At 43.0% G+C, this 19,924-nt stretch overlaps 1 protein-coding gene across 1 annotated transcript in view; it reads left to right on the forward strand.

The window, feature by feature from the left end:
• plpp4 (phospholipid phosphatase 4) overlaps nucleotides 1–19,146 on the forward strand; it is a 518,492-nt gene extending 499,346 nt beyond the window's left edge. The window contains exons 6-7 of the mRNA XM_034185252.1: nucleotides 3,598–3,768; nucleotides 18,832–19,146. Of these exons, the coding sequence (XP_034041143.1) occupies nucleotides 3,598–3,768; nucleotides 18,832–19,040 (380 nt within the window). The 3' untranslated portion in view covers nucleotides 19,041–19,146. The remainder of the gene's footprint in view (nucleotides 1–3,597; nucleotides 3,769–18,831) is intronic.
• The last annotated feature ends 778 nt before the right edge of the window (nucleotides 19,147–19,924 follow it).

The following is a 19,924-nucleotide window of genomic DNA, read 5'->3' on the forward strand; positions in this document are numbered from 1 at the left end:
TATTTATACTGTGTTGGACAAGGCATTTGTGAGTTGATTTTGTCAGCAGCAGCAGCCAAAGTGAGAAGGATTTCACCACAGGCTGCAGTGCCTGGGTGGTGTCCACCCTGCACTGTGACATGCATGTGGGGCCGTAACAGAGGTGAGTTACATGCTTATTTATGGTGTCATGGGCTAGCGAAACAGTTCCACTGTCATTCTGCTGACAGAGTTCGATGGTGAACATGTTATATGTGTATTATGGGGGGACATCCTGTTCAGCTGCGCAGGGGCCCCGCATTGCGGCAAGCCTCTGACACGCACAATGATGCATTGACTTGCTTGGTGCTTTCGGTTCGATTGCTGAATGTTCACATTGACTGTACATGATGGATGAGTGCCATATACATGCTGCATATCAAGATTTCCTTTGCGCTTCCTGAACAGGATCCAATGGAGGTGCACGTACGTGGCACAAGCGGGGTATGCCGGTAGGATTTGACGTGCCCGATCCATTTCTGGGTTCCCTCGACCACAATCACATTGTTCCGAATGCTGTTATGACGCCATACGAATATATAGATTGCAGTGGGATTGTGCTCGGACTGCACATTGACTGCGGTTCGATGGGTGTCCCACCTGGACTGCACCACGGGTGTTTTGCACATGTGCAAAACATTTGAGGCAGCTGTGCAAATGGGCCCGCTCATGTCAACTGCTATGAGACTGATGTCTGACGTTTTCAGACCGCACCTCGGCACTTTTCAGATGTGGGTCGATTTGTCTTTCGGACGCCATTCAGCCTCATTCGTGACGGGGTATGACAAAATATAGGTGAACCCCGTTGTTGTACTGTATATTTTTCTGGTCAACTTCATTCACTCGCGCTTATGATAACAGGGGGTATAATTTTGTGGACCCCAACTCGCACAAGTTAACAGGGCTCACCTGTACTTTTTTCACAGTAAAGTTTTAAGTGGCATTTGTGTATAGGACTGTATTATAGCACTTCACAAAGGTTTCCCAAATTAATCCCTAGTCCATGCGGTTATCCTCACCACCAAGGGATTGCCACAATGATGAGATCAGCTACTGATGACTGACTGTTCTTGATGCAGTGGGGGATCAGAACTCATGGGTCTACAGGTTAAGCTTGCACCCTCGCCCTTTATGCACTGAAATTCCCCCAGATTATTTGAATCATTTAATGATATTCTGCACTGTAGATAGAGGGAGAAATATGCAAATATCTTCCAATTTTTCTTTGAGGAACATTGGTTGAAAACATTCTAATAATTTTCTGATGCATTTGTTCACAGACTGCAGATTCTCTGCTCATTTTTGCAACTTAGAGACTCAGCCTTTCATGGATCCTGTTTTTGTACCAAATGACGATTACCAACACCTATTGACATTGCATTTTTAAAATAACATCATAATTTTATTTTGTTTTAGATCATTACTAGCCCAAAGTTGACCATGTCCCAGCGTTTTTTGGAATGACTTACAGGATTGGGTGAATAACTGAACATAGTATAAAGAAATGACCTTAATTACCTTGAGTTCATACAAGTCTGCAGTGAAATAGAAGGCAAAATAAATATTCAGAACCACTGTGTTTTGTTTTGTTTGCATTTTCTATATACTCTCAACTTTATTTTTGTTTTGGTGTTGTAGAAAATTGTCACTTCTCTTTCAAAATTTAAAGCCTGATAATAAATTACAGTCATCAACATGCTGTTTGGTGTTGTGGACGACCTTACAGGGTCTTGGACATTTGAGATGTCCACTTCAATTCTCTTTTTCAAGCTACAGTAAAAGTCGCCTCAACTGTCATTGTATATTTGCAATCATCAGGCAAAAGCAAAAGTCCCATTGCTTTTATATGGTTTTCTTTGTAATACTGTATATACCAGATTTTGTCTAACAGACTTTTGCTCACATCGGACAAAACGTCCCATCCCATTGCATTATATTTCAATTAAAAACCCCTCTCATGTACCGAATAGAGCAGTCTGACTGTGCCCAGTAACAGAGGTATGAAATGCAGTTCAGCCCCGACACTCATTGCCAATTCCAGGATAGCGGGTACCGTATTTCCGTGACTAAAAGACCAGCCATTTATTTTTTTCAAATTGTGCTCAAACACAGATCTAAACAAGGCAGGGTGTAATTCATGGCTGGTGATTATTAACAAAATGCTACTTGTTGCCTACACTGTAATATGGTGTTAATTTTCACACATATCCCTGGGTGTGACGAACCAAAGAGTTGTACATCAGAGCACTCTGCGTGGCTGCGAACCCTCCCCACAGCCTGACGCGACCTGCCAAATGACGGAGGCCGCAAGAGCTGTGATTTGTCACTTTTCCGGTTTCATTCCTTCCTCCCCCAACATATTTTAAAAGTTTTTGCAGTGTGCTCGCCTATTACATTTTGATCATGGATCAAATGCGTTTGGCAGAAAAGTGTGCAAATATGACCAACTTTACAACACAGAGTCAGAAAAAGACGCTTAAATAACCCACAATTCATGGAGGGAAATTGAATGTACCTTACCATTGGTTTGGAGATTATGTTCGTATAAAGAAGCTCATTGAAGGACAAATTAATCCAGAAAAAGCCACTGTTCCTGCAGCAAATTGTAAGAAGATGCGATGGAGATCTTTCAAAGGGTCACGTGGACATCAATGTCTTTGCATGGCCACAGAGCAGGAGAAGCATAAATCCAGCGACACCGGTCATTAAATGTGGCAGGCCCCTATTCAGGATTCTCTGTAGATCCTTCGGCGCCTCCTGACTGTAACTAATCCGTTACATACATATAATGGCTTTTATCCATTTTACACATACAATGGATTTTGATTATAACGTACAAAATTCACTGGTCCACCTGAGTCATATGTTCAGTAAAGTTGCCAGTCTTGCAGTGTATTACTGAAACACATTCATACTCCATTTCAAATGCATCAAAGATATTTATTTGTGATGTTCATTTCAACTTTAGTGAAAAAAATTCTTTAGGTTACCATGGGCACAAGAGACAGGGGTGTTGGCCAAGTGGTTAAGTGTGTTTGTTTCCAGTGTGGAAGGTTACCAGTTCAACCCCCACACCTGTCCACTCTCAGTAATATGAAGTTGTGTCAGGAAGGGTATCTGGTGGAGAACTTGTGCCAAATCAACCTCCAGATCCACCTTAGATATGCTGTGAAATCAGATGAAGGGACTTACTTTTTTTTTTACCATGGGCACAAGGACGTGTGACTGGCAGAACTGCCAACAAACACACACACACACAAATACAAGCGTGCTGATATTCTGTCCTGCATACTGTCTTCATAGTGACACAACAATATTGTCTAGATAACACTAGAATATGAGGCACTGTCTTGTACGTGGGTATGTCATAAAGTGGGGTACATCACATTCATACAACACATCTCAGAAAAATCAACAATGAGAAACCATTGTGGATCTGAAAGGGATATTAAAAGTTGCTGGATAGACTCTATTTCTCACCACCTCACCTCTGATCTATGAGGATGGATGCTGAGCATCTGGCCGCTCTGTATTATGCTGAAATGTTGTTTTGTGTCTTTGCCTGTCATGTCCCACCAGTTGCTTTCTCTGGTCTTGGTTTCACCTCCTTCTACCTGGCGGGGAAGCTGCAGTGTTTCACAGACCAGGGGCGGGGGCGGAGCTGGCGTCTCTGTGCCATGGTTTTACCCCTCTACAGTGCTATGATGATTGCTTTGTCCCGAACCTGCGACTACAAACATCACTGGCAAGGTCAGGTGCAGCACTCAGCCACGATGGACGGGATATCGTTTTTCTTCATTCATGTTACATCTGCTGGTGTCAGCTTGAGAAGGCTTGCAGTGAAGAAATTTGTGTTTATTACACCTGTCTCGATCACTGCACAAGATAATGCATGACTGACTGTGTTTTTAAACAAATGCTCTTTTTTGTTTTTGTTTTTATAATAATTATAGTTTTCAAATTGAAAATCATGGTTGACAAAGTAATTATACCACAGTAAGGTGATGATGAAGCTGAATTGCTTATCCACCAAATGCAGTGCTCTTAGGTGCAACAGTAAGGTTGTGTTTGCTGTTTTGCTATTTCACAGTGAAAGATAGGAGGTTTTGGAGCAGACCAGATCCTGAGGCAGATCCGAGATGCCCCATCCCCACATACACACTATCATCAAATAATATTTTTTAGTTTGTGACAACAAAATCTCAGTCCTGACATGATTTCTTGTGACATAATAGGACAGTGCAGTCTCATTTGAATCCTGCATGATATCATGGGATTTGACCACTTATGGGGTTATGGGGACAGCTGTTCCCGTTGCGCAACATATACACAGCATAACTTCACCCGGATAACTGGTGTACTGCTTTGTTGTCGGTTGCAATCACCAAAGCAGTTGCGTAAAGTGGAGTTTTTTTTCAGTTCCCAGTGGAGAAAGGAAGACGAGGTGAATGGGAGACGTTTTGTCAGTAAGTGTTAGCCTATACAGCTAACCAGACCAGCTGCTTTCTCTCACCTTCTCTCTCACCTGGGTCATTTTTTTTTTTTTACCCCTGTAGTGCCCACGCTCAAATGAGACTGCTTTTTCAGACCCAGGATAAAGGGGAAGTGGGGGTGCATCCTGGATCTCTTTCATCAAGTAACATCATTTTGGTTTTGTGACATTGTAAAAGGAAAACCTCATTAGAAAGATATAACCTCACACCAACACAGCCTTCCTATGGTATGATGTCATGAAGCTAAGTCTATTTATAATAAGACAAAGTGAGTCCTGTATAGGCCACGATGACTGGAAATTGAACCCAGGTCTCTAAAATTATTGTATTACTCCTTATCCCCCTGCTCCACAAGTGTGTTTATGATGTCACAAGAATGTACAGTGCCCTCCTCTGTTGATTTAGGTAAAAAAATATTTTGTGCCTGTCTCCACCGGCATTGTTTATGTGGGACATTGCAACAGTCTTGCACAGAGGGTGTCAGGACGGGCGACTGCCCGACATCCATAGTGGCTGGACCCGCAATGCAGACTTCCAGACTTGTAGTTGGAATAGGAAAAAACATGGTCTTTATTTCAGGCTTAGGTTCAGTGCACAGGTGATCAAGCAGTGAAGCAGAGGTACAATTGGGGTCAGACAAAAACGCAGTCATGATCTAGAAGGGGTCAAGGCACGAGCAAACACAGTTATCAAGGACGAGGCAAAAAACGTGGTCGAGGAAAAAACAGAGCAACAATCGATACACGGCTTGGCAAAACAGGACTGAGAACAAAAGGCTGGGATGTGTGCAAAAAGTGACAAGAAACTAGCAGTGAGCTGTGAGACTGTGATGGTTTAAATAAGGAGCAAACAAATTAGGGTGATGTAAAGCAGGTGCATGGAAGTCTCTGGTAAGGGGGCGTGACTGGGGGAGCCAATGGTTGTGCAGAGTACAAGATAGTGAAGGAAGGAAAGCACAGAGTGGAGTGAAGTAACATACAAAGACACGAGAGCTGGAACAAGAGTGGGAGTGAATGAAACACAAAGCAAAAATAAACAAGGTGGGAAACAAAGACATGGGGCAGGTGCCAGGACGTGGAGTGAAAATAAGTAACTGGGCGTGAGACAAGGAACGAAGACATGATGGGAGGTGCGAAGTGGAAACAAATGGCAAAAACAGAAGAGAGCTAAATTGGAAATCATGGTCAAAATATCATACAACAACAGGAACCAAATCAAACATGAGCAAGAGTACTACTAGAGTTCTAGCAACTAGAACTGATCAGGAAATCAATAGAAAAGCAGAATTAAACAGGAACAGACTAATAAACAGATATCAAAACCCGATATAAAGTATAACAGAAACAGATGAAAGCTAAATGATAAACAATGAAAACACAAACCGGCTGAATAAACTAGAACAGAACTGGACAATGGCTAAAGTATGGAAAGTAACAAAGTGATAAGAAAAACATAACAGAATAACTCATGATGAAATAATTACTGACAAATCAAAGCTGAAGCAGAAGGAAAACCACAAAACGGGGAAAAATAAGGGCCTCGGCGCCCTGTCCCGACCAAATCCCTGACAATGGGAAGCGAAGTCCACAGATCCCTAAATGTTTCCAAGCCACTGAGAATGCCCCAAACCACCCCACTGGGCTCCCTTTCATGTGAAGATGCAATAGTTCTACTCCGAGTTCCTTGTGGACAACTGAGGCTATCATCAGGGATATGAAATTTCCACGGAATGGCAGATTTCCATAGTTTAGTGGTGTAATGGTAAAGGGTAAATGGACTGCATGTTGTGTGTTGGGGGGTGTGGCTGGATGTTTTGGTGTTCTTTTCTTTTCTTTGCTCTTCAGGTGGCATGGAAACTGATTCTTCTGTGGAGAAGGTGCTGGCTGAAGAGTCCTCACCCTCATCAACATCATGTGAAGCACCTGTGGCGTTCTGCATTTAAGTCATGTGTGATTCAAGCAGAACTGCCGGGAACTCGACCTTGTGATGTTCGTTTGTGAGACGCTGAGGACCGCGCCTGGGTTTGACACATCGAGCCCGTGAAGCAAGGAAGGGTGAGGACACATGCTGTCAGCACACATCAAAGGTGATTAAGTGTTTGACTAATTGTTGATAGTAACTTGGTGTTTTGTTACACAGTATACTTGAATTGTGATGAGAATTGTGCAGCTTGCTTCTCACTGCTGTGGCATGCGGATAAGTGATCCTCCACCTGTTGTGAGAAGCTGCTCATTTGCATAAAGTTAAAAAGATACAGACCTGAATGTGTTGCTGATAGCGTGTGTCTTTTGAAAGTTATTGTTGTAACTGCTGACTTACCTCACCTCTTCTTTGCTTCACAGAGAGTCAGTTTGTCGTGTCCACCTGGGGAGTGTTTGGCGGTGGTAGTGGGTCCAGGAGCGCCGGGCTTTGATCCTTGCGGGCGCTGGAGAGCGTACCAACAGTCACTCCACCAGAAGGACGCTATTTTTGTTTTTTACACCTTTTAAGCACAGCGGGTGAAATAAATATATTGTTTTTGGAACCGCTTTTCTGGTTATTTGTAGCGCTGGGTTCCGTCTGACGCAGGTCCGCTCCTCAACCCGCGTCGACACATAACACTGCATTTATATAGTGCGTTTCCATCTGCATCAGACACTCAAAGTGCTTTTACCAATAATGCCTCACATTCACCCCCAATGTGAGGGTGCTGCCATACAAGGCACCCACTACACACTGGGAGCAATAGGGGATTAAAGACCTTGCCCAAGGGCCCTTAGTGATTTTCCAGTCAGGCTGGGATTTGAACTGAGGATCTTCTGGTCTCAAGCCCAAAGCATTAACCACTAGACCATCGCCAACCCTGGTTGATCTGTGATCCTTCTGGACCGACCCCTCAGGGTTCAGCACACATGTGAACCACAGATTAATTGAAAAATTTAAGTGCAAAATAAGTGTGTGTGTGTGTGTGTGTGTGTGTGTGTGTGTGTGTGTGTGTGTGTGTGTTTGTCATGGTGACTTGATATTAAAGTTCTGACTGTTAATTTTTGATGCAGTTGTGGTACAAATCTCAGTCTGTGGAATTAAACAACAACTCTGTGCTCGCATAACCTCCTCTTTTTGTTTCTGTGTAGGCTCTCAGTTGTCCAGGTGGTTTCCATAGTAGAGAAGCTTGAATCTTCGACTGGACAGGGTTGCATGACGTGAGGACGTTTCACTTCTAATTTCAGAACCTTCCTCAGCTAAATTCTTGCTCTGGTAGTCTGACTTATATCTGGACCTCTTGTAGAGAAGAATACAGAAGCCAGCAAAAGCTGGAGTTTAAACCTAACCCAGACCCTTCCTTACCGAGAGGCAGACTGCTATTGGCTAGTGACTAACAATTGCTCTAGTTAGCATCTATTGCGCTCTAGTTAGCACCCTCCTAATGCCAGGGCAGCTGTCCCTTCCTTATGACGAACTGACGCCTCTCCTGATGACTCATTAGCATGAACAAAAGACCTGAAACTCCTTTGACCTGAGTACCCCATTGTAAACAGGGGACAAAGCGTGTCTCAGACCCCCTCCCCAGTTAAGGCTGGGTTTCAACTGTTTCACATACAATGCTTCCTTCACTCCCATCTCAAACCATTTCTATTCTCTGGCTAAGATTTTAACTTCCTTGTCCTCAAACGTGTGGTTAGTGTCGATAGAGATGCACTGGAGACTGAGGTCCACTGGCACTGGTACGTAAGATGGAAAAGACTGCTAAAAAGATAGCTAACTTTAGAAGCCACTTAAGATTTAACCTGAGATGCAGACAAAACAACGTTATTCCCAAATGCATGAAGCAAAAGGCACTAGAAGCAGGTCACACAGCAGAAAAAAGCCTGCACACTTAGGAGGATTTTGGGTCTTAGAAGGCTTAATTTAAAATCTTAGACCTCCAAAATGATTTTGGATAGTCTTCAAAAAAAAAAAAAAAAAGGTTACAACTTTAGTGTGGGAAGAGGCCCATAATAAGATCACAAAGTTCATAGTTAAATTCAAATGTCTGAGCATTTAAAAGTAAGGAGCGGAAAATCAGGAAGTTTCACAACCTTTTAGTGTAGAAAAGACTTACTTTCATGAGCAGAGGGTAGGTATAAAGATACACCCAGACAAATTATTGAGAACAGGGAAAATTGGGTAAAGAATCTGTCCGACAGGGTTCTTACACAGACAGAAAAGGATGTGCTCGCAAAAGGACTAAATTTCTCAGTGACCCCTAAACATATACCGACAGTAGATTACATCACTGCAGTAGAGTCATTCATGAAACATAACAGTCTGTCAGAGTCAGAAGCTGGGGACCTCCGGCTAAGAGTCACAGCAGTGCTGAACAAGGCTAAGCCTCCTCCTTCCAAAATCACAGGAGAAGAACGGAAAGCATTGTCAGAACTGCAGAAGGACCAAAGCATCCTTATCCTGCCTGCGGATAAAGGCAGATGCACAGTGGTCTTGAACACATCGGACTACGAGGCCAAGGTCAGCAAGTGGCTCAGTGACTCCAGTACATACGAACATCTGAAGAGAGACCCCACAAGTGGCTATAAGAAGAAAATCATTAACTACCTCCAAAACCTGGTGAAAGAGGGACTCATCAACAGCCAGGCGTACTACAGGCTGTACCCTGGGGATGCCATGCATCTATGGGCTGCCCAAAATCCACAAACAGGACGTGCCACTCAGGCCTTTTGTATGTAGCACAGATTCCATCACTTACAATTTGGCCAAGCACCTCAAGTGGATTTTGGCTCCTCTATTGGGTAACTCAGTCCACCATGTAGAGAACACACAAGATTTTGTGAACAAGATCAAGGACCTTCAGCTGGAGGCAGATAAAACTATGGTGTTATTCGATGTGACATCATTGTTCACTTGCATGCCCACTGCTGAGGCCATCACAGCTGTGAGGCAGAGGCTGCTGGAGGATGCGTCTGTACTTGAAAGGACCAAACGTACACCAGACCACATCTGCCAAATCTTGGAGATCTGTCTTAACATGCACGTATTTCCTGTTTAGGGGGAATTACTAAAGGCAGATCCATGGTTGTGCGATGGGGTCTCCGGTGTCCCCCATTGTGGCCAATCTGTCCATGGAGCTAGTGGAGTAGAGAGCCTTGGCATTGTTCACGGGCATCTCTCCCAGTCACTGGTTCAGAAATGTCGATGACACATGGGTTAAAATCAAGCAGCAGGAAGCGGAGCCCTTACAGAGCACATCAACTCGGTGGACTCCAATATCAAGTTCACACGTGAGGATGCCAGAAACAACCATTTATCCTTCTTGGACTGTGATGTTACGATTGGGAGAACAGGCAGCTCCAGACATGAGTTTATAGAAAACCCACTCACACTCACCAATATCTGCTTTTTGGCTCAAACCACCACCTTGAACACAAGCTTGGGATGATCAGGACTCTTCAACACAGAGCCCTACAGGTGCCCACAAGTACAGAGGGAAGGGCTAAAGAACAACATGTACAGAAAGCCCTCACAGTATGTGGGTACCCACGATGGTCCCTGGATAAAATGCAGAAGTCCCAAAGAACAAAGAGACCAGACAGACAGGAGACGGAGCCACGAAGAAGAGGAGTGTCTCTTCCTTATTTAGCAGGAGTAGGGGAAAAACTACAGAGGATCTTCAGACAGCACAAAATCCCAGTTTACTTTAAACCTGTTAACACCTCGAGAGAGAAATTAGTTCACCCTAATGACAGGATCCCTAGTTACAAACAGAGCAATGTAGTGTATTCTATAAGAAAACTGTAACGGACACTACATAGGTGAGACTAAGCAGCCGTTGCACAAAAGGCTATACCAGCACCGCAGAGAGGGCACCGGTGGACCTTAGTCTGCAGTTCATCTCCACCTTAAAGACACTAACCACACGTTTGAGGACAAGGAAGTTAAAATCTTATCCAAAGAAAAGAAATGGTTTGAGAGGGGAGTGAAGGAAGCATTGTATGTGAAACAGAAACCCAGCCTTAACCGGGGAGTGAGTCTGTTTACAATGGGGTACTCAGGTCAAAGCAGTTTCAGTCTTTTGTTCATGTTAATGAGTCAATCACATCATCAGGAGAGGTGTCAGTCCCGTCGCTAGGAGGGACAGCTGCCCTGTCATTAGGAGGGTGCTAACTAGAGCACAATAGGTGCTAATTAGAGCAGTTGTTAGTCACTAGCCAATAGCAGTCCGCCTCTCAGTAGCAGGGGTCTGTTTAGGTTTAAACATGGAAATATAGACCTGGAATGGACGTCACGTGACTAATGGTGTGCTGCATGGTGGCCATTACTAATGGAGGAGAGAGCGCCTTGAGCCAGTTATGGTACCTGTTAAGAAGCGAAATGAGAAGAAAAAAGGCAGCCAGTGCTTCGCCATCAACTGCACTAAAATGTACAATCGCCTTAATGTAGAGTAATTATGTAAAACAAATGCCTATTTTAAAGTCCTTATGTCGCAATTTAATATTGATATCGATATACTGAGACTATAACTCAGCGCCATAAGTTCTTTTCATGAAGCTGCGTTCACATGCATACAAATATGGAAACAAAAATGTTTAAATATATTTCTGTATATATACTTGCAGTTGTTTAATATAATATGTACATGGTGGTCACAGGTGGCATTTAAATTTTAACAGTGTGGTTGGAGGGGATGGAGGAGGTACTTTTACCCTGACTGAGGGTCAAAAGTCATAAATTCTGAATGGCTTTATATCTACTTGTAATAAAATGTTAGTAAAAATCATATACATGTTGTTGTCACTAAAAGACTAGCAGTAATATTACAGTGGAAAATGCAGCAAGGTAAATGAGCACAATGGCAAGGCATACTTCAGATTTATATTTTAATACATAAGGATTGTTTATCCAGGCATGTATGGGTTCGTTAGAGCTTTTAATCAGCTTGAATACAACTTACAAGGCTTCATTTATAAAAATCCGAGAATTATGATGACAAGAAAAAAACCATCACAGTAAATGAACAGAATGGCATATTTTGCCCTACATTTCCACACTTTACATAAAACATTTTGTTTTTCTACCCAGACATGTATTGGTTCATCAGAAAGCGCAATTAAAGGGCTTTAAAACAAGCCTATGTTTATTAAAATCTGGTAACAAATAGCGACAATAGAGAGAGAAAAGCAGCAGAGTTTCTCATAATTTCCCCAAATTTCTGCATTTTACAAAAAAGTTTTTTTTTCACCCAAACATGCATAGGTTCACTGGAAAGGGTGTTGTGTGTTGGTGGGGTTTGGCTGGACAAGGTTGGGTTGTTTTGTGTTTACTTTCCTTCCCAGGTGATTTGGGGCTGTTCTCTGAGGAAAATGTGCTGCAGAAGAGTCTCTCTCCTCTGTTACGATGATTGGCTGCACCTGTTGCATTCTCGTGCGGCTCTCTATTAGGACAATCCACGACACCTGTGATGTTCACGTGCAGATCTGAGGACTTCCAGCTGGTACCAATGTAATGATGAAGAACTACATTTAAACCAGCAGTGAGTTGGATAAGATTGCCGGAGAATACGACCTTGTGACGACCGTGTGGGGACGCTGAGGGCCGTTTCAGAGTCTGACATCGCGCCTGTGAAGGAGGACGAGGGTGAGAGGCAAACGTTGTCAGCACACGACAGAGGTGAATATTCTGAAAAGTTTATCCGTGAATGTAAATTGGCGTTTATACGCAGCTATAAGTAATTATTGGTGGAAATTGTTTGGCGTGCTCCTCACGGCAGTGGCGTGCGGATTAATGATCCTCCACTAGCTGTGAGCAGCAGCCTCTTTGAACTAAGTTTTGAAAACAGACCTAAACGTGTAGCTGATAAGTTTGCCTCTAAACAATATTTCGTAGTAATAAGTGTTGAATAATCTCATCTCTGTTCCTCCTTCGCAGAGTACAGTCTGGGAAAGTCACCTGGGGGGGTGTTGGCGGGACTCCTGAGTCCTGAACGTTCGGACTCCGACTGTTGAGAGAGCGCGCCGCCTTTTCACCTCACCAGAACTCTAATTATTTAGTATTTCATGTATAGCACAAAGGGAGAAAAATAAATGTGTTTTCTTTTTGGAACTGCTTCTGATTATTTCATGCTGGGTTCAGTCAGATACTGGACCGCTCCTCAATTCGCATCTAAACCATAGCAAAGAGCTTTCAAAGGGCTTTAAAACAAGCCTACATTTATTAAAATCCGTTAAGAAATAGAGATGCTAGTGTGAAAAACCGGTCAGTGTATTATTTATGATCTGCACATCTCCACCCTTAGCAATGCCGCCGCCCTGTCCTGAGCGATGCTAATAGACTGAGGCGCACACGTCCATTCCAGGTCTATATTTCCATGGGTTTAAACTCCAGCTTTTGCTGGCTTCTGTTATTCTTCTCTACAAGAGTCTAGACAGGATTCAGACTACTCGAGCAAGAATTCAGCTGAGGAAGCTTCTGCGATTAGAAGCGAAACATCCTCGTGTCAAGCAACCCAGTCCAGTCGAAGATTTAAGCTTCTCTACTGTTCTTTTTTTCTTTTTGTTGTTGTTTTTTAAACAGCCTTGCAGAGAGATGTGCTCCCACTGTAACATGATCACGCAGCCTGTGCTGTCTCGTGCTCCACACAGACAACAGGCTCGGCACGTCTGAATCCAACAATTCAAAAAAAAAAAAATCTCTTAACATTAAAGACAAACGTATCTCAGAATAACTAACTTGTGTAGATATCATTTCATAGCTTGTAATTCTAAGATAGATGTCAGCTTTATAACTTTATTTCTCCCTTCAAATACTGAACATTACTGTAGAAACAATACTTGCTATTATCCTTTTGATTGCTAAGTCAAGCTTTGTATAATAATTTGTCAAACTCTGTGTTTCTCTATTGGTTCAATGGAATACTGAACAATCTTAAATACAACTGGGATACTTTTACTGCTGTGCATGTGTTACTTCTACCACTGAGGGCAGATGAATATTACTGGATTGTCATGGCATGTGTAACTTTGCTAATAATTACTCTTACTGATGTATTTCACAAAATTTTCACAAACCTTCTCATGAAAGTCTCAAGAAATTTCTTTAATGTATTACTGTAAAATACAGGACAATGCATTTCAGAACATCTACAACCTTTCAGATTATGGGGCTCCAGGCGGGCCCCAGACCCACAGCCTGAATGTTTACTTTTCCTCAGAATTCTCTGTTACTAAATCACATCCCTGCATCTTTCTATGTGTCTTCCTGAGTGTATGCATGGAAACTCTACTGAAGAACCACATTTCTGTCACTTGTATCCGCAACGTTGTTATTTCGGTCATTTGTCAAAGCTCCTGACCATAGGTAATGACAGGAGCCTAAATCGATAAATTGAGAGCCTCACCTTCTGTCTCAGCTCTTTCTTCACCACAATGGCCTGGTACAGTGTCTGCAGGACTTCAGATATAAGCACCATCTGTCAATCTCACGCTCCAGCTTAACCCCACTCGTGAAAAAGACCCTGACATACCTAAACTCCTCCACTTGGAGAATAACTCTCCCCTGATCCAAAGGGGACGATCCACCCTTTTCTGACAGAGGGCCATGGTCTCAGATTTGTGAGTGCTGATCCTCATCCCAGTCATTTCACTCTCATCCTCAAAGATGTCACAGTCTGATGAAGGCAATAGAACCACATCATCCACAAAACCTGTTGGCATATCTCCGCGATTGCTCTGCCTCCAATGCGCTTACGTCTGCGGCTCGGTAAATGCCGCAACGGACCACTCACACCGCCCTCCTCTCTTCTGTGCATAGCTGCGCCAAATCTGGCAACAGGTCCAGAGACGCTCGCTGTTTTGATGTGGAGGCAGCCCGCAGGAGAGAAAAATGAGAAAATGTTAATGCCTGTTTGAGAAATGCCTGTTTTTGCTTTTCTGTTTTTCTTTTAAATGAATGAAATAAATATAAAAAAAAAAAAAAGCGTGTAGTGAGGGGTTTTACACGAAGCAGGATTACACGAAGCAAGATTTGCACGAACGCCAGATCAAATCAAGCACTGGTGGACGACGTGCGTCACTGTTTAGATGGGGATATTTCAAATGATACCAGTGACCATGTATACAGGAGTAACTCTGTCTGCTTAAGCATGTAAATGGGTTATTCCTAATGATTCAGAAACTGGAATATTGACCTTAACCCGAATATTAATGGCATGTAAACGTACTCACTGTAACATCAGTGATCCACCAGAGGATAAATGTTTCAGCTTCTCACTACTGTAACTTAGAACTGATGAAGCTTTCTTTGTTTTTGTTTTTTTTTCATCTTTATTCTCAAACAGCCGTAGATGTCATCATGATGAATGAAACAGAGCAGATATGCGGGTGTGGTGTGGCAGAGAGTTTCTGATAACATGACAACAATTCTGTCATCCTGTGTATTTAGCTTTTGCAGCCATGTGTTCTGAGGAGCAGGATGGCTGCCAAACAGACAGCAAACACTCTTTAACTATTTTTAATTAATTTCTGTCAAAAAATAAAATCCAAATTATAATCAGCATGCAGCCAGCAGACCACTTTCTGAGTGACAGTAGTTTGTTTTTCTTAGTTCGACACACAGTCAGCAGTCCATTTGCCCTCCTCTATATCCAAAATACAATCATTAAATCTGTACTCAGTAAACACGAGCTGCAAGCCCCCACCAGCCGGGCTGCTGAGCTGTGCTTGATGAATTCTAACAAACTCAGGATCTCTTTGCGCTTTGGTGGCACATGATCCTCAGAGACAAAGACTGAGCTTCTGATGACCATCTCAATAAGGCCACCAAACTAACCCAATCCAATCCAATCAACTTTATTTCACAGAATGTTACCAAAGTGCTGCACAAAATTTGAGTAAAACCCGCTGCCTCGAGACACACACTCTGTTAACACAAGCTGATGAAACATTCAGAGGGCATGCTTCAAAACTAGAAGTGTGAAAATTTTCTGGGTCCATTCCTTTCTAGAAATAACCTTTTAAAGAGTCCCATTATGCTATGTTGTGTGATTTAGTCAATACCTGGATGTTTGTGCCCTAGATATTGTGTTATTAATTTATTACATATGTGCAAACCCTAAGGGCCCCTTCACACATAGTGCAAATTTGGTCGAATTGCGCATGAAGTGCACAAGAAGCAGGAATTGTATGCAATATGTGTAACATTGTAGCTGCCTCCAACACCTCGTACACCTATTGCTACAACTATTTGCACACACCAGTGGCTGAAAGACAGAGTTTGCACTGTCAGAGCCCATCGAACCCTCTCGCGGCAGTATGGCCAAATTCCAGCTGACACGCATGAACATGTAAGACCACTGCATGGCACTTAGAAAATATGTGGCCATTCACACTGTCATCACGAAAACAGTCAGCAGTCGATCACTGTTGAGCTGGATGTGAAATTTGTCATCTGGCATCCCGGGGGGAGCACACATGCATAAAATGCTTATGTGTATGTACAGATCTGATCACAGTGAGGTTTGATCACACACAGCAAGGGGAGGGGCCTGTCAGTTGATCACAGCACACTGACAACTGGATCACAGCTCAGTGCACACATTACAAACACAAAAATACACCGCCAGGACAGTTATATAAATAATTATGACAACACTTACATACACAATTACATAACAAATAACGAAAATGACTGACCACATAACACAGAGAGTGACACGTTGGTCTGGGTGCTGAATGGACGGGGGTGTGTCCGCTCACAGCCGCGGCTGTAAAGATCTCTGCTCCTGGACATCCCAGCGGGAGGACACGTTCCGTGTTTGGAAGGACATGAACTTACAACATGTGTGAGGCACATGCCTCTGCCTGCTGTCCCCATGTAGAAATATATAAAACATCTTTCGCCTTTGCACTGGGCTGCAGCGGCAGTGCTCCTCATCCAGGTTCTTGTTGATTTCAGGCAGTTTTCCGCACTGATTACAGGCCAGTGATGGTAGCTCAGTGGTAAAGTTTCTGGCTGGCAATGTAGGTTTGAATCCCGTGGGTGGCATGTATTTTTTATTTTTTATTTTCACAGCAGCTGTGCGATGTGGTTACAAATCTCGCAGCTGCTTGCACTGTGTTCCCACGTGCATGAACTGTCGCAGCAGCATCGTGCATGCCTGCCCGTTGGTGCGATGTTTTTGTGGTTCGCTCATACGAGCTGTTCCGCCGTGAGTCACCGTAAGCTGTACTTATTTGTACTATGTGTGTCCATGCCTCAGTAAAAGCTATATATATATATATATATATATATATATACATACATATATATAATGAGCCTTTCATTGGATTCAGGTGTGTTGGAGCAGGGAGACAACTAAGAGTGTCAGGAAGGTGGCTCTCGAGGACCGAACTTGGCCACCCCTGCACTAGACCATCACCTCCCCTAAACCATCACCTCCCCTTACACTTACACTTGTTTCCATTGTGGCCCATTTAAAAATCAAATGACAAAATAGAAGTAATAATAAAATAAACATAATAACAATGACAATAATAATAATGATAATAATAATAGTGTGTATATATGATAACAACAGCCTAAATAATTTATAAATACATTAAGACAGTTAACATAAAAAAATAATTAACAGGAAATTAAAGGGTTGAGTTCCTCTTCTGAAAATTGTTGAGGTCAAAGGTTCTAAAAACATTCTGGACTCACACGCCATTCCAACTCATTGCTTAATTTATTACCACCCTTGAAAAATGTCAGCTACCTAAACACTACCCAATCTAGAGCCCGTGGAGCCCCACGGGCAACACGCTCGTTTCATTTATTTATTTTTACAAGATATCAGGATGTCTACATTGTCTGGTAAGAAGATAACAATAATATGTTTATTATAATACTTTCCAAATAAATATACCATCCTACTCACTAATTTGAATTCATTCAGATCAGTGGTCCAGCCAAGGAGATGCTCAGAAAAAATTGGGAATACTCGTTATTCTCTGGGGCTGCATTCTTTCAGCCACCTCGACTGTGAACACACTTTGAGCACAATACTCAGTTCAGTGGGCTAATGACTGCACATGGAATAGACGGCAGATACTTTGTCCTCAACTCCTTTAACATTTGAGAGATTCTTTCTGTGGTTGGATTCAGAATTGCGCTAAGTCTGGAACAAGCGTACAGAGGGAGAGATTGTATCTCTGCGAGACTGTGTGAGTGTGTAGATGCATTTCTTCCATTCAGACTGTGATTTTACCACAACTGCATCAAAATTAATAGTTATCACTTTAAAAACAATCCATGATGACAAGAAATCACACTTATGTAAAGTTTGCTATTAAGCCGTAGTTATCAAGCATGCCGAACCATTGGGGGGGGGGGCTTAGTAGTTAGCACTGTTGGCTCACAGCGAGAAGGTCATGGGTTCAATTCCCACCTGTGGCCAAATTTCTGTGTGGAGTTTGTGTGTTCTGTCCGTGTTTGTGTGGGTTCCCTCCGGATGCTCCGGCTTCCTCTCACATCCAAAGACTCGCAGGTTAGGTGGATTGGATACTTTAAATTGTCCGTAAGTGTGCGTACGGGTGTGAATATGTTTGTTTGTCTGTATGTGGCACTACGACAGACTGCCGTCCTGTCCAGTTTGTAATCCCCCCTGGCTTCCTGGTTTGCTCTTTTATTACAGATCATCTGTGAAATGTAATGATCTCCATTCCAGACAGGCCTGACCTTTCCACCAGATTTCATAAAATATTAAATTCATTAACAAATTGGTCTCCTGCGGTTGTAATATATTAAATATTTGCGGCTCCGCCATAAAATTTTATGGATTCTGTTTTGGGCCACAACTAATCTTTTCTCTGTTTTGTGGCAGTTGTCCTTTTTTATTTTAAATGAGTTGTAGTTCTGATGAGAGGCCAATCAACACATCAACATATGAAAACATAACCTCTTTGCAGAGGTGGGGGGAGAAATATAAGCTTCTAGTCTCGTGGATACAGTCAGCAGATGGCCGTGTCATTTTGAGCTATACGCTGCAATATAGGTTTCATATTCACCATGGCAGTATAATATTATGATGTATTATTGCTCAAAGCGGAGCAGGTATAATACGAAGCTGTTCAGTGGAGATGACAAAGTGAAAGAGACAGCCTGTCTGAAGGCAAGTGAAAGCTTCTCAGATTCACTGCTTCGTCCTTCAGTTTACTTTCATCTCTGTCCCAACCAGCCATGCATGAAGAACACTCACAGAGAACAACACAGTACATCGCACCTAATTAACAGGGCAAAAAAAAAGTGTTGATTGTGCTTCCTCCACTTAATGCTAAAATTAACCATCAACATGTGTGCTGTTCCATTACAGATGCCTTTGTTGGAGGTGTGATCGGGTTGATGTTTGCATATATCTGCTATCGTCAGCATTATCCACCGTTTCTGCACATGAACTGCCACCTGCCTTACGCCAGCTTGGCTGCTGCCACGCACACGCCTTCACACCCCCAGGAGGACCCTCAGCCTACTGACAATGCCACCACCCTTCCCTTGGAGGGCTTGACTGAGGGGCCTGTATGACTAGTGGCCACCCAGACACCCTCCAACACCATCCCAAATCCTCCAACACCGCCTCCCCCTGCCCAATGAAGGACTGGCTCTTGTATACATTCCAGTGAACAGTAATACACTTCACACAAGGCCCGACTATCACACCCCATCTCTGTGACACTTTGTTATTTCAGCTTTATTTTATTTTTATATATCTGGTTCTTGCACTTGTGAATGTCTACATTTAGATTCAATGTGTGAATACGAGGTCTGTTAGAAAAGTATTCTACCTTATTATTTTTTTCAAAAACCATATGGATTTGAATCACGTGTGATTACATCAGACATGCTTGAACCCTCGTGGGCATACGAGAGTTTTTTCACGCCTGTCGGTTACGTCATTCGCCTGTGGGCAGTCTTTGAGTGAGGAGTCGCCCACCCTCTCGTCGTTTTTTTTCATTGTTTAGGAATGGCTCAGAGACTGCTGCTTTGTTTGATAAAATTTTTTTCAAAAACTGTAAGGCACAACTGAGTGGACACCATTCGATAAATTCACCTGGTTTTCGGTGAAAATTTTAATGGCTGATGAGAGATTTTGGTGTGTAAGTGTTGCTTTAAGGACGGCCCATGGCGCCTGATGGCGATCTGCGCTCCGAGGTGGCGTCGTCTCGCTGTTTCAAGCTGAAAACTTCCACATTTCAGGCTCTGTTCACCCAGTAAGTCGTCAGAGAACAGAGAAGTTTCAGAAGAGGTCGGCATGAGGAGTTTATGCGGACATTCCACTGTTAAAGGAGATTTTGTAATGAAAGAACGTGCGGGCAGATTCACATGTCGGGCCGGACCTGACCGCGGGGGGTCGTGACAGGAAAAACACCTCCAATGGAAACCTTAACGGACAAGTTGGAACATGCTGT

This window comes from Thalassophryne amazonica, chromosome 13 (assembly GCF_902500255.1).
Source record: "Thalassophryne amazonica chromosome 13, fThaAma1.1, whole genome shotgun sequence".
Classification (NCBI taxonomy): Eukaryota; Metazoa; Chordata; class Actinopteri; order Batrachoidiformes; family Batrachoididae; genus Thalassophryne; species Thalassophryne amazonica.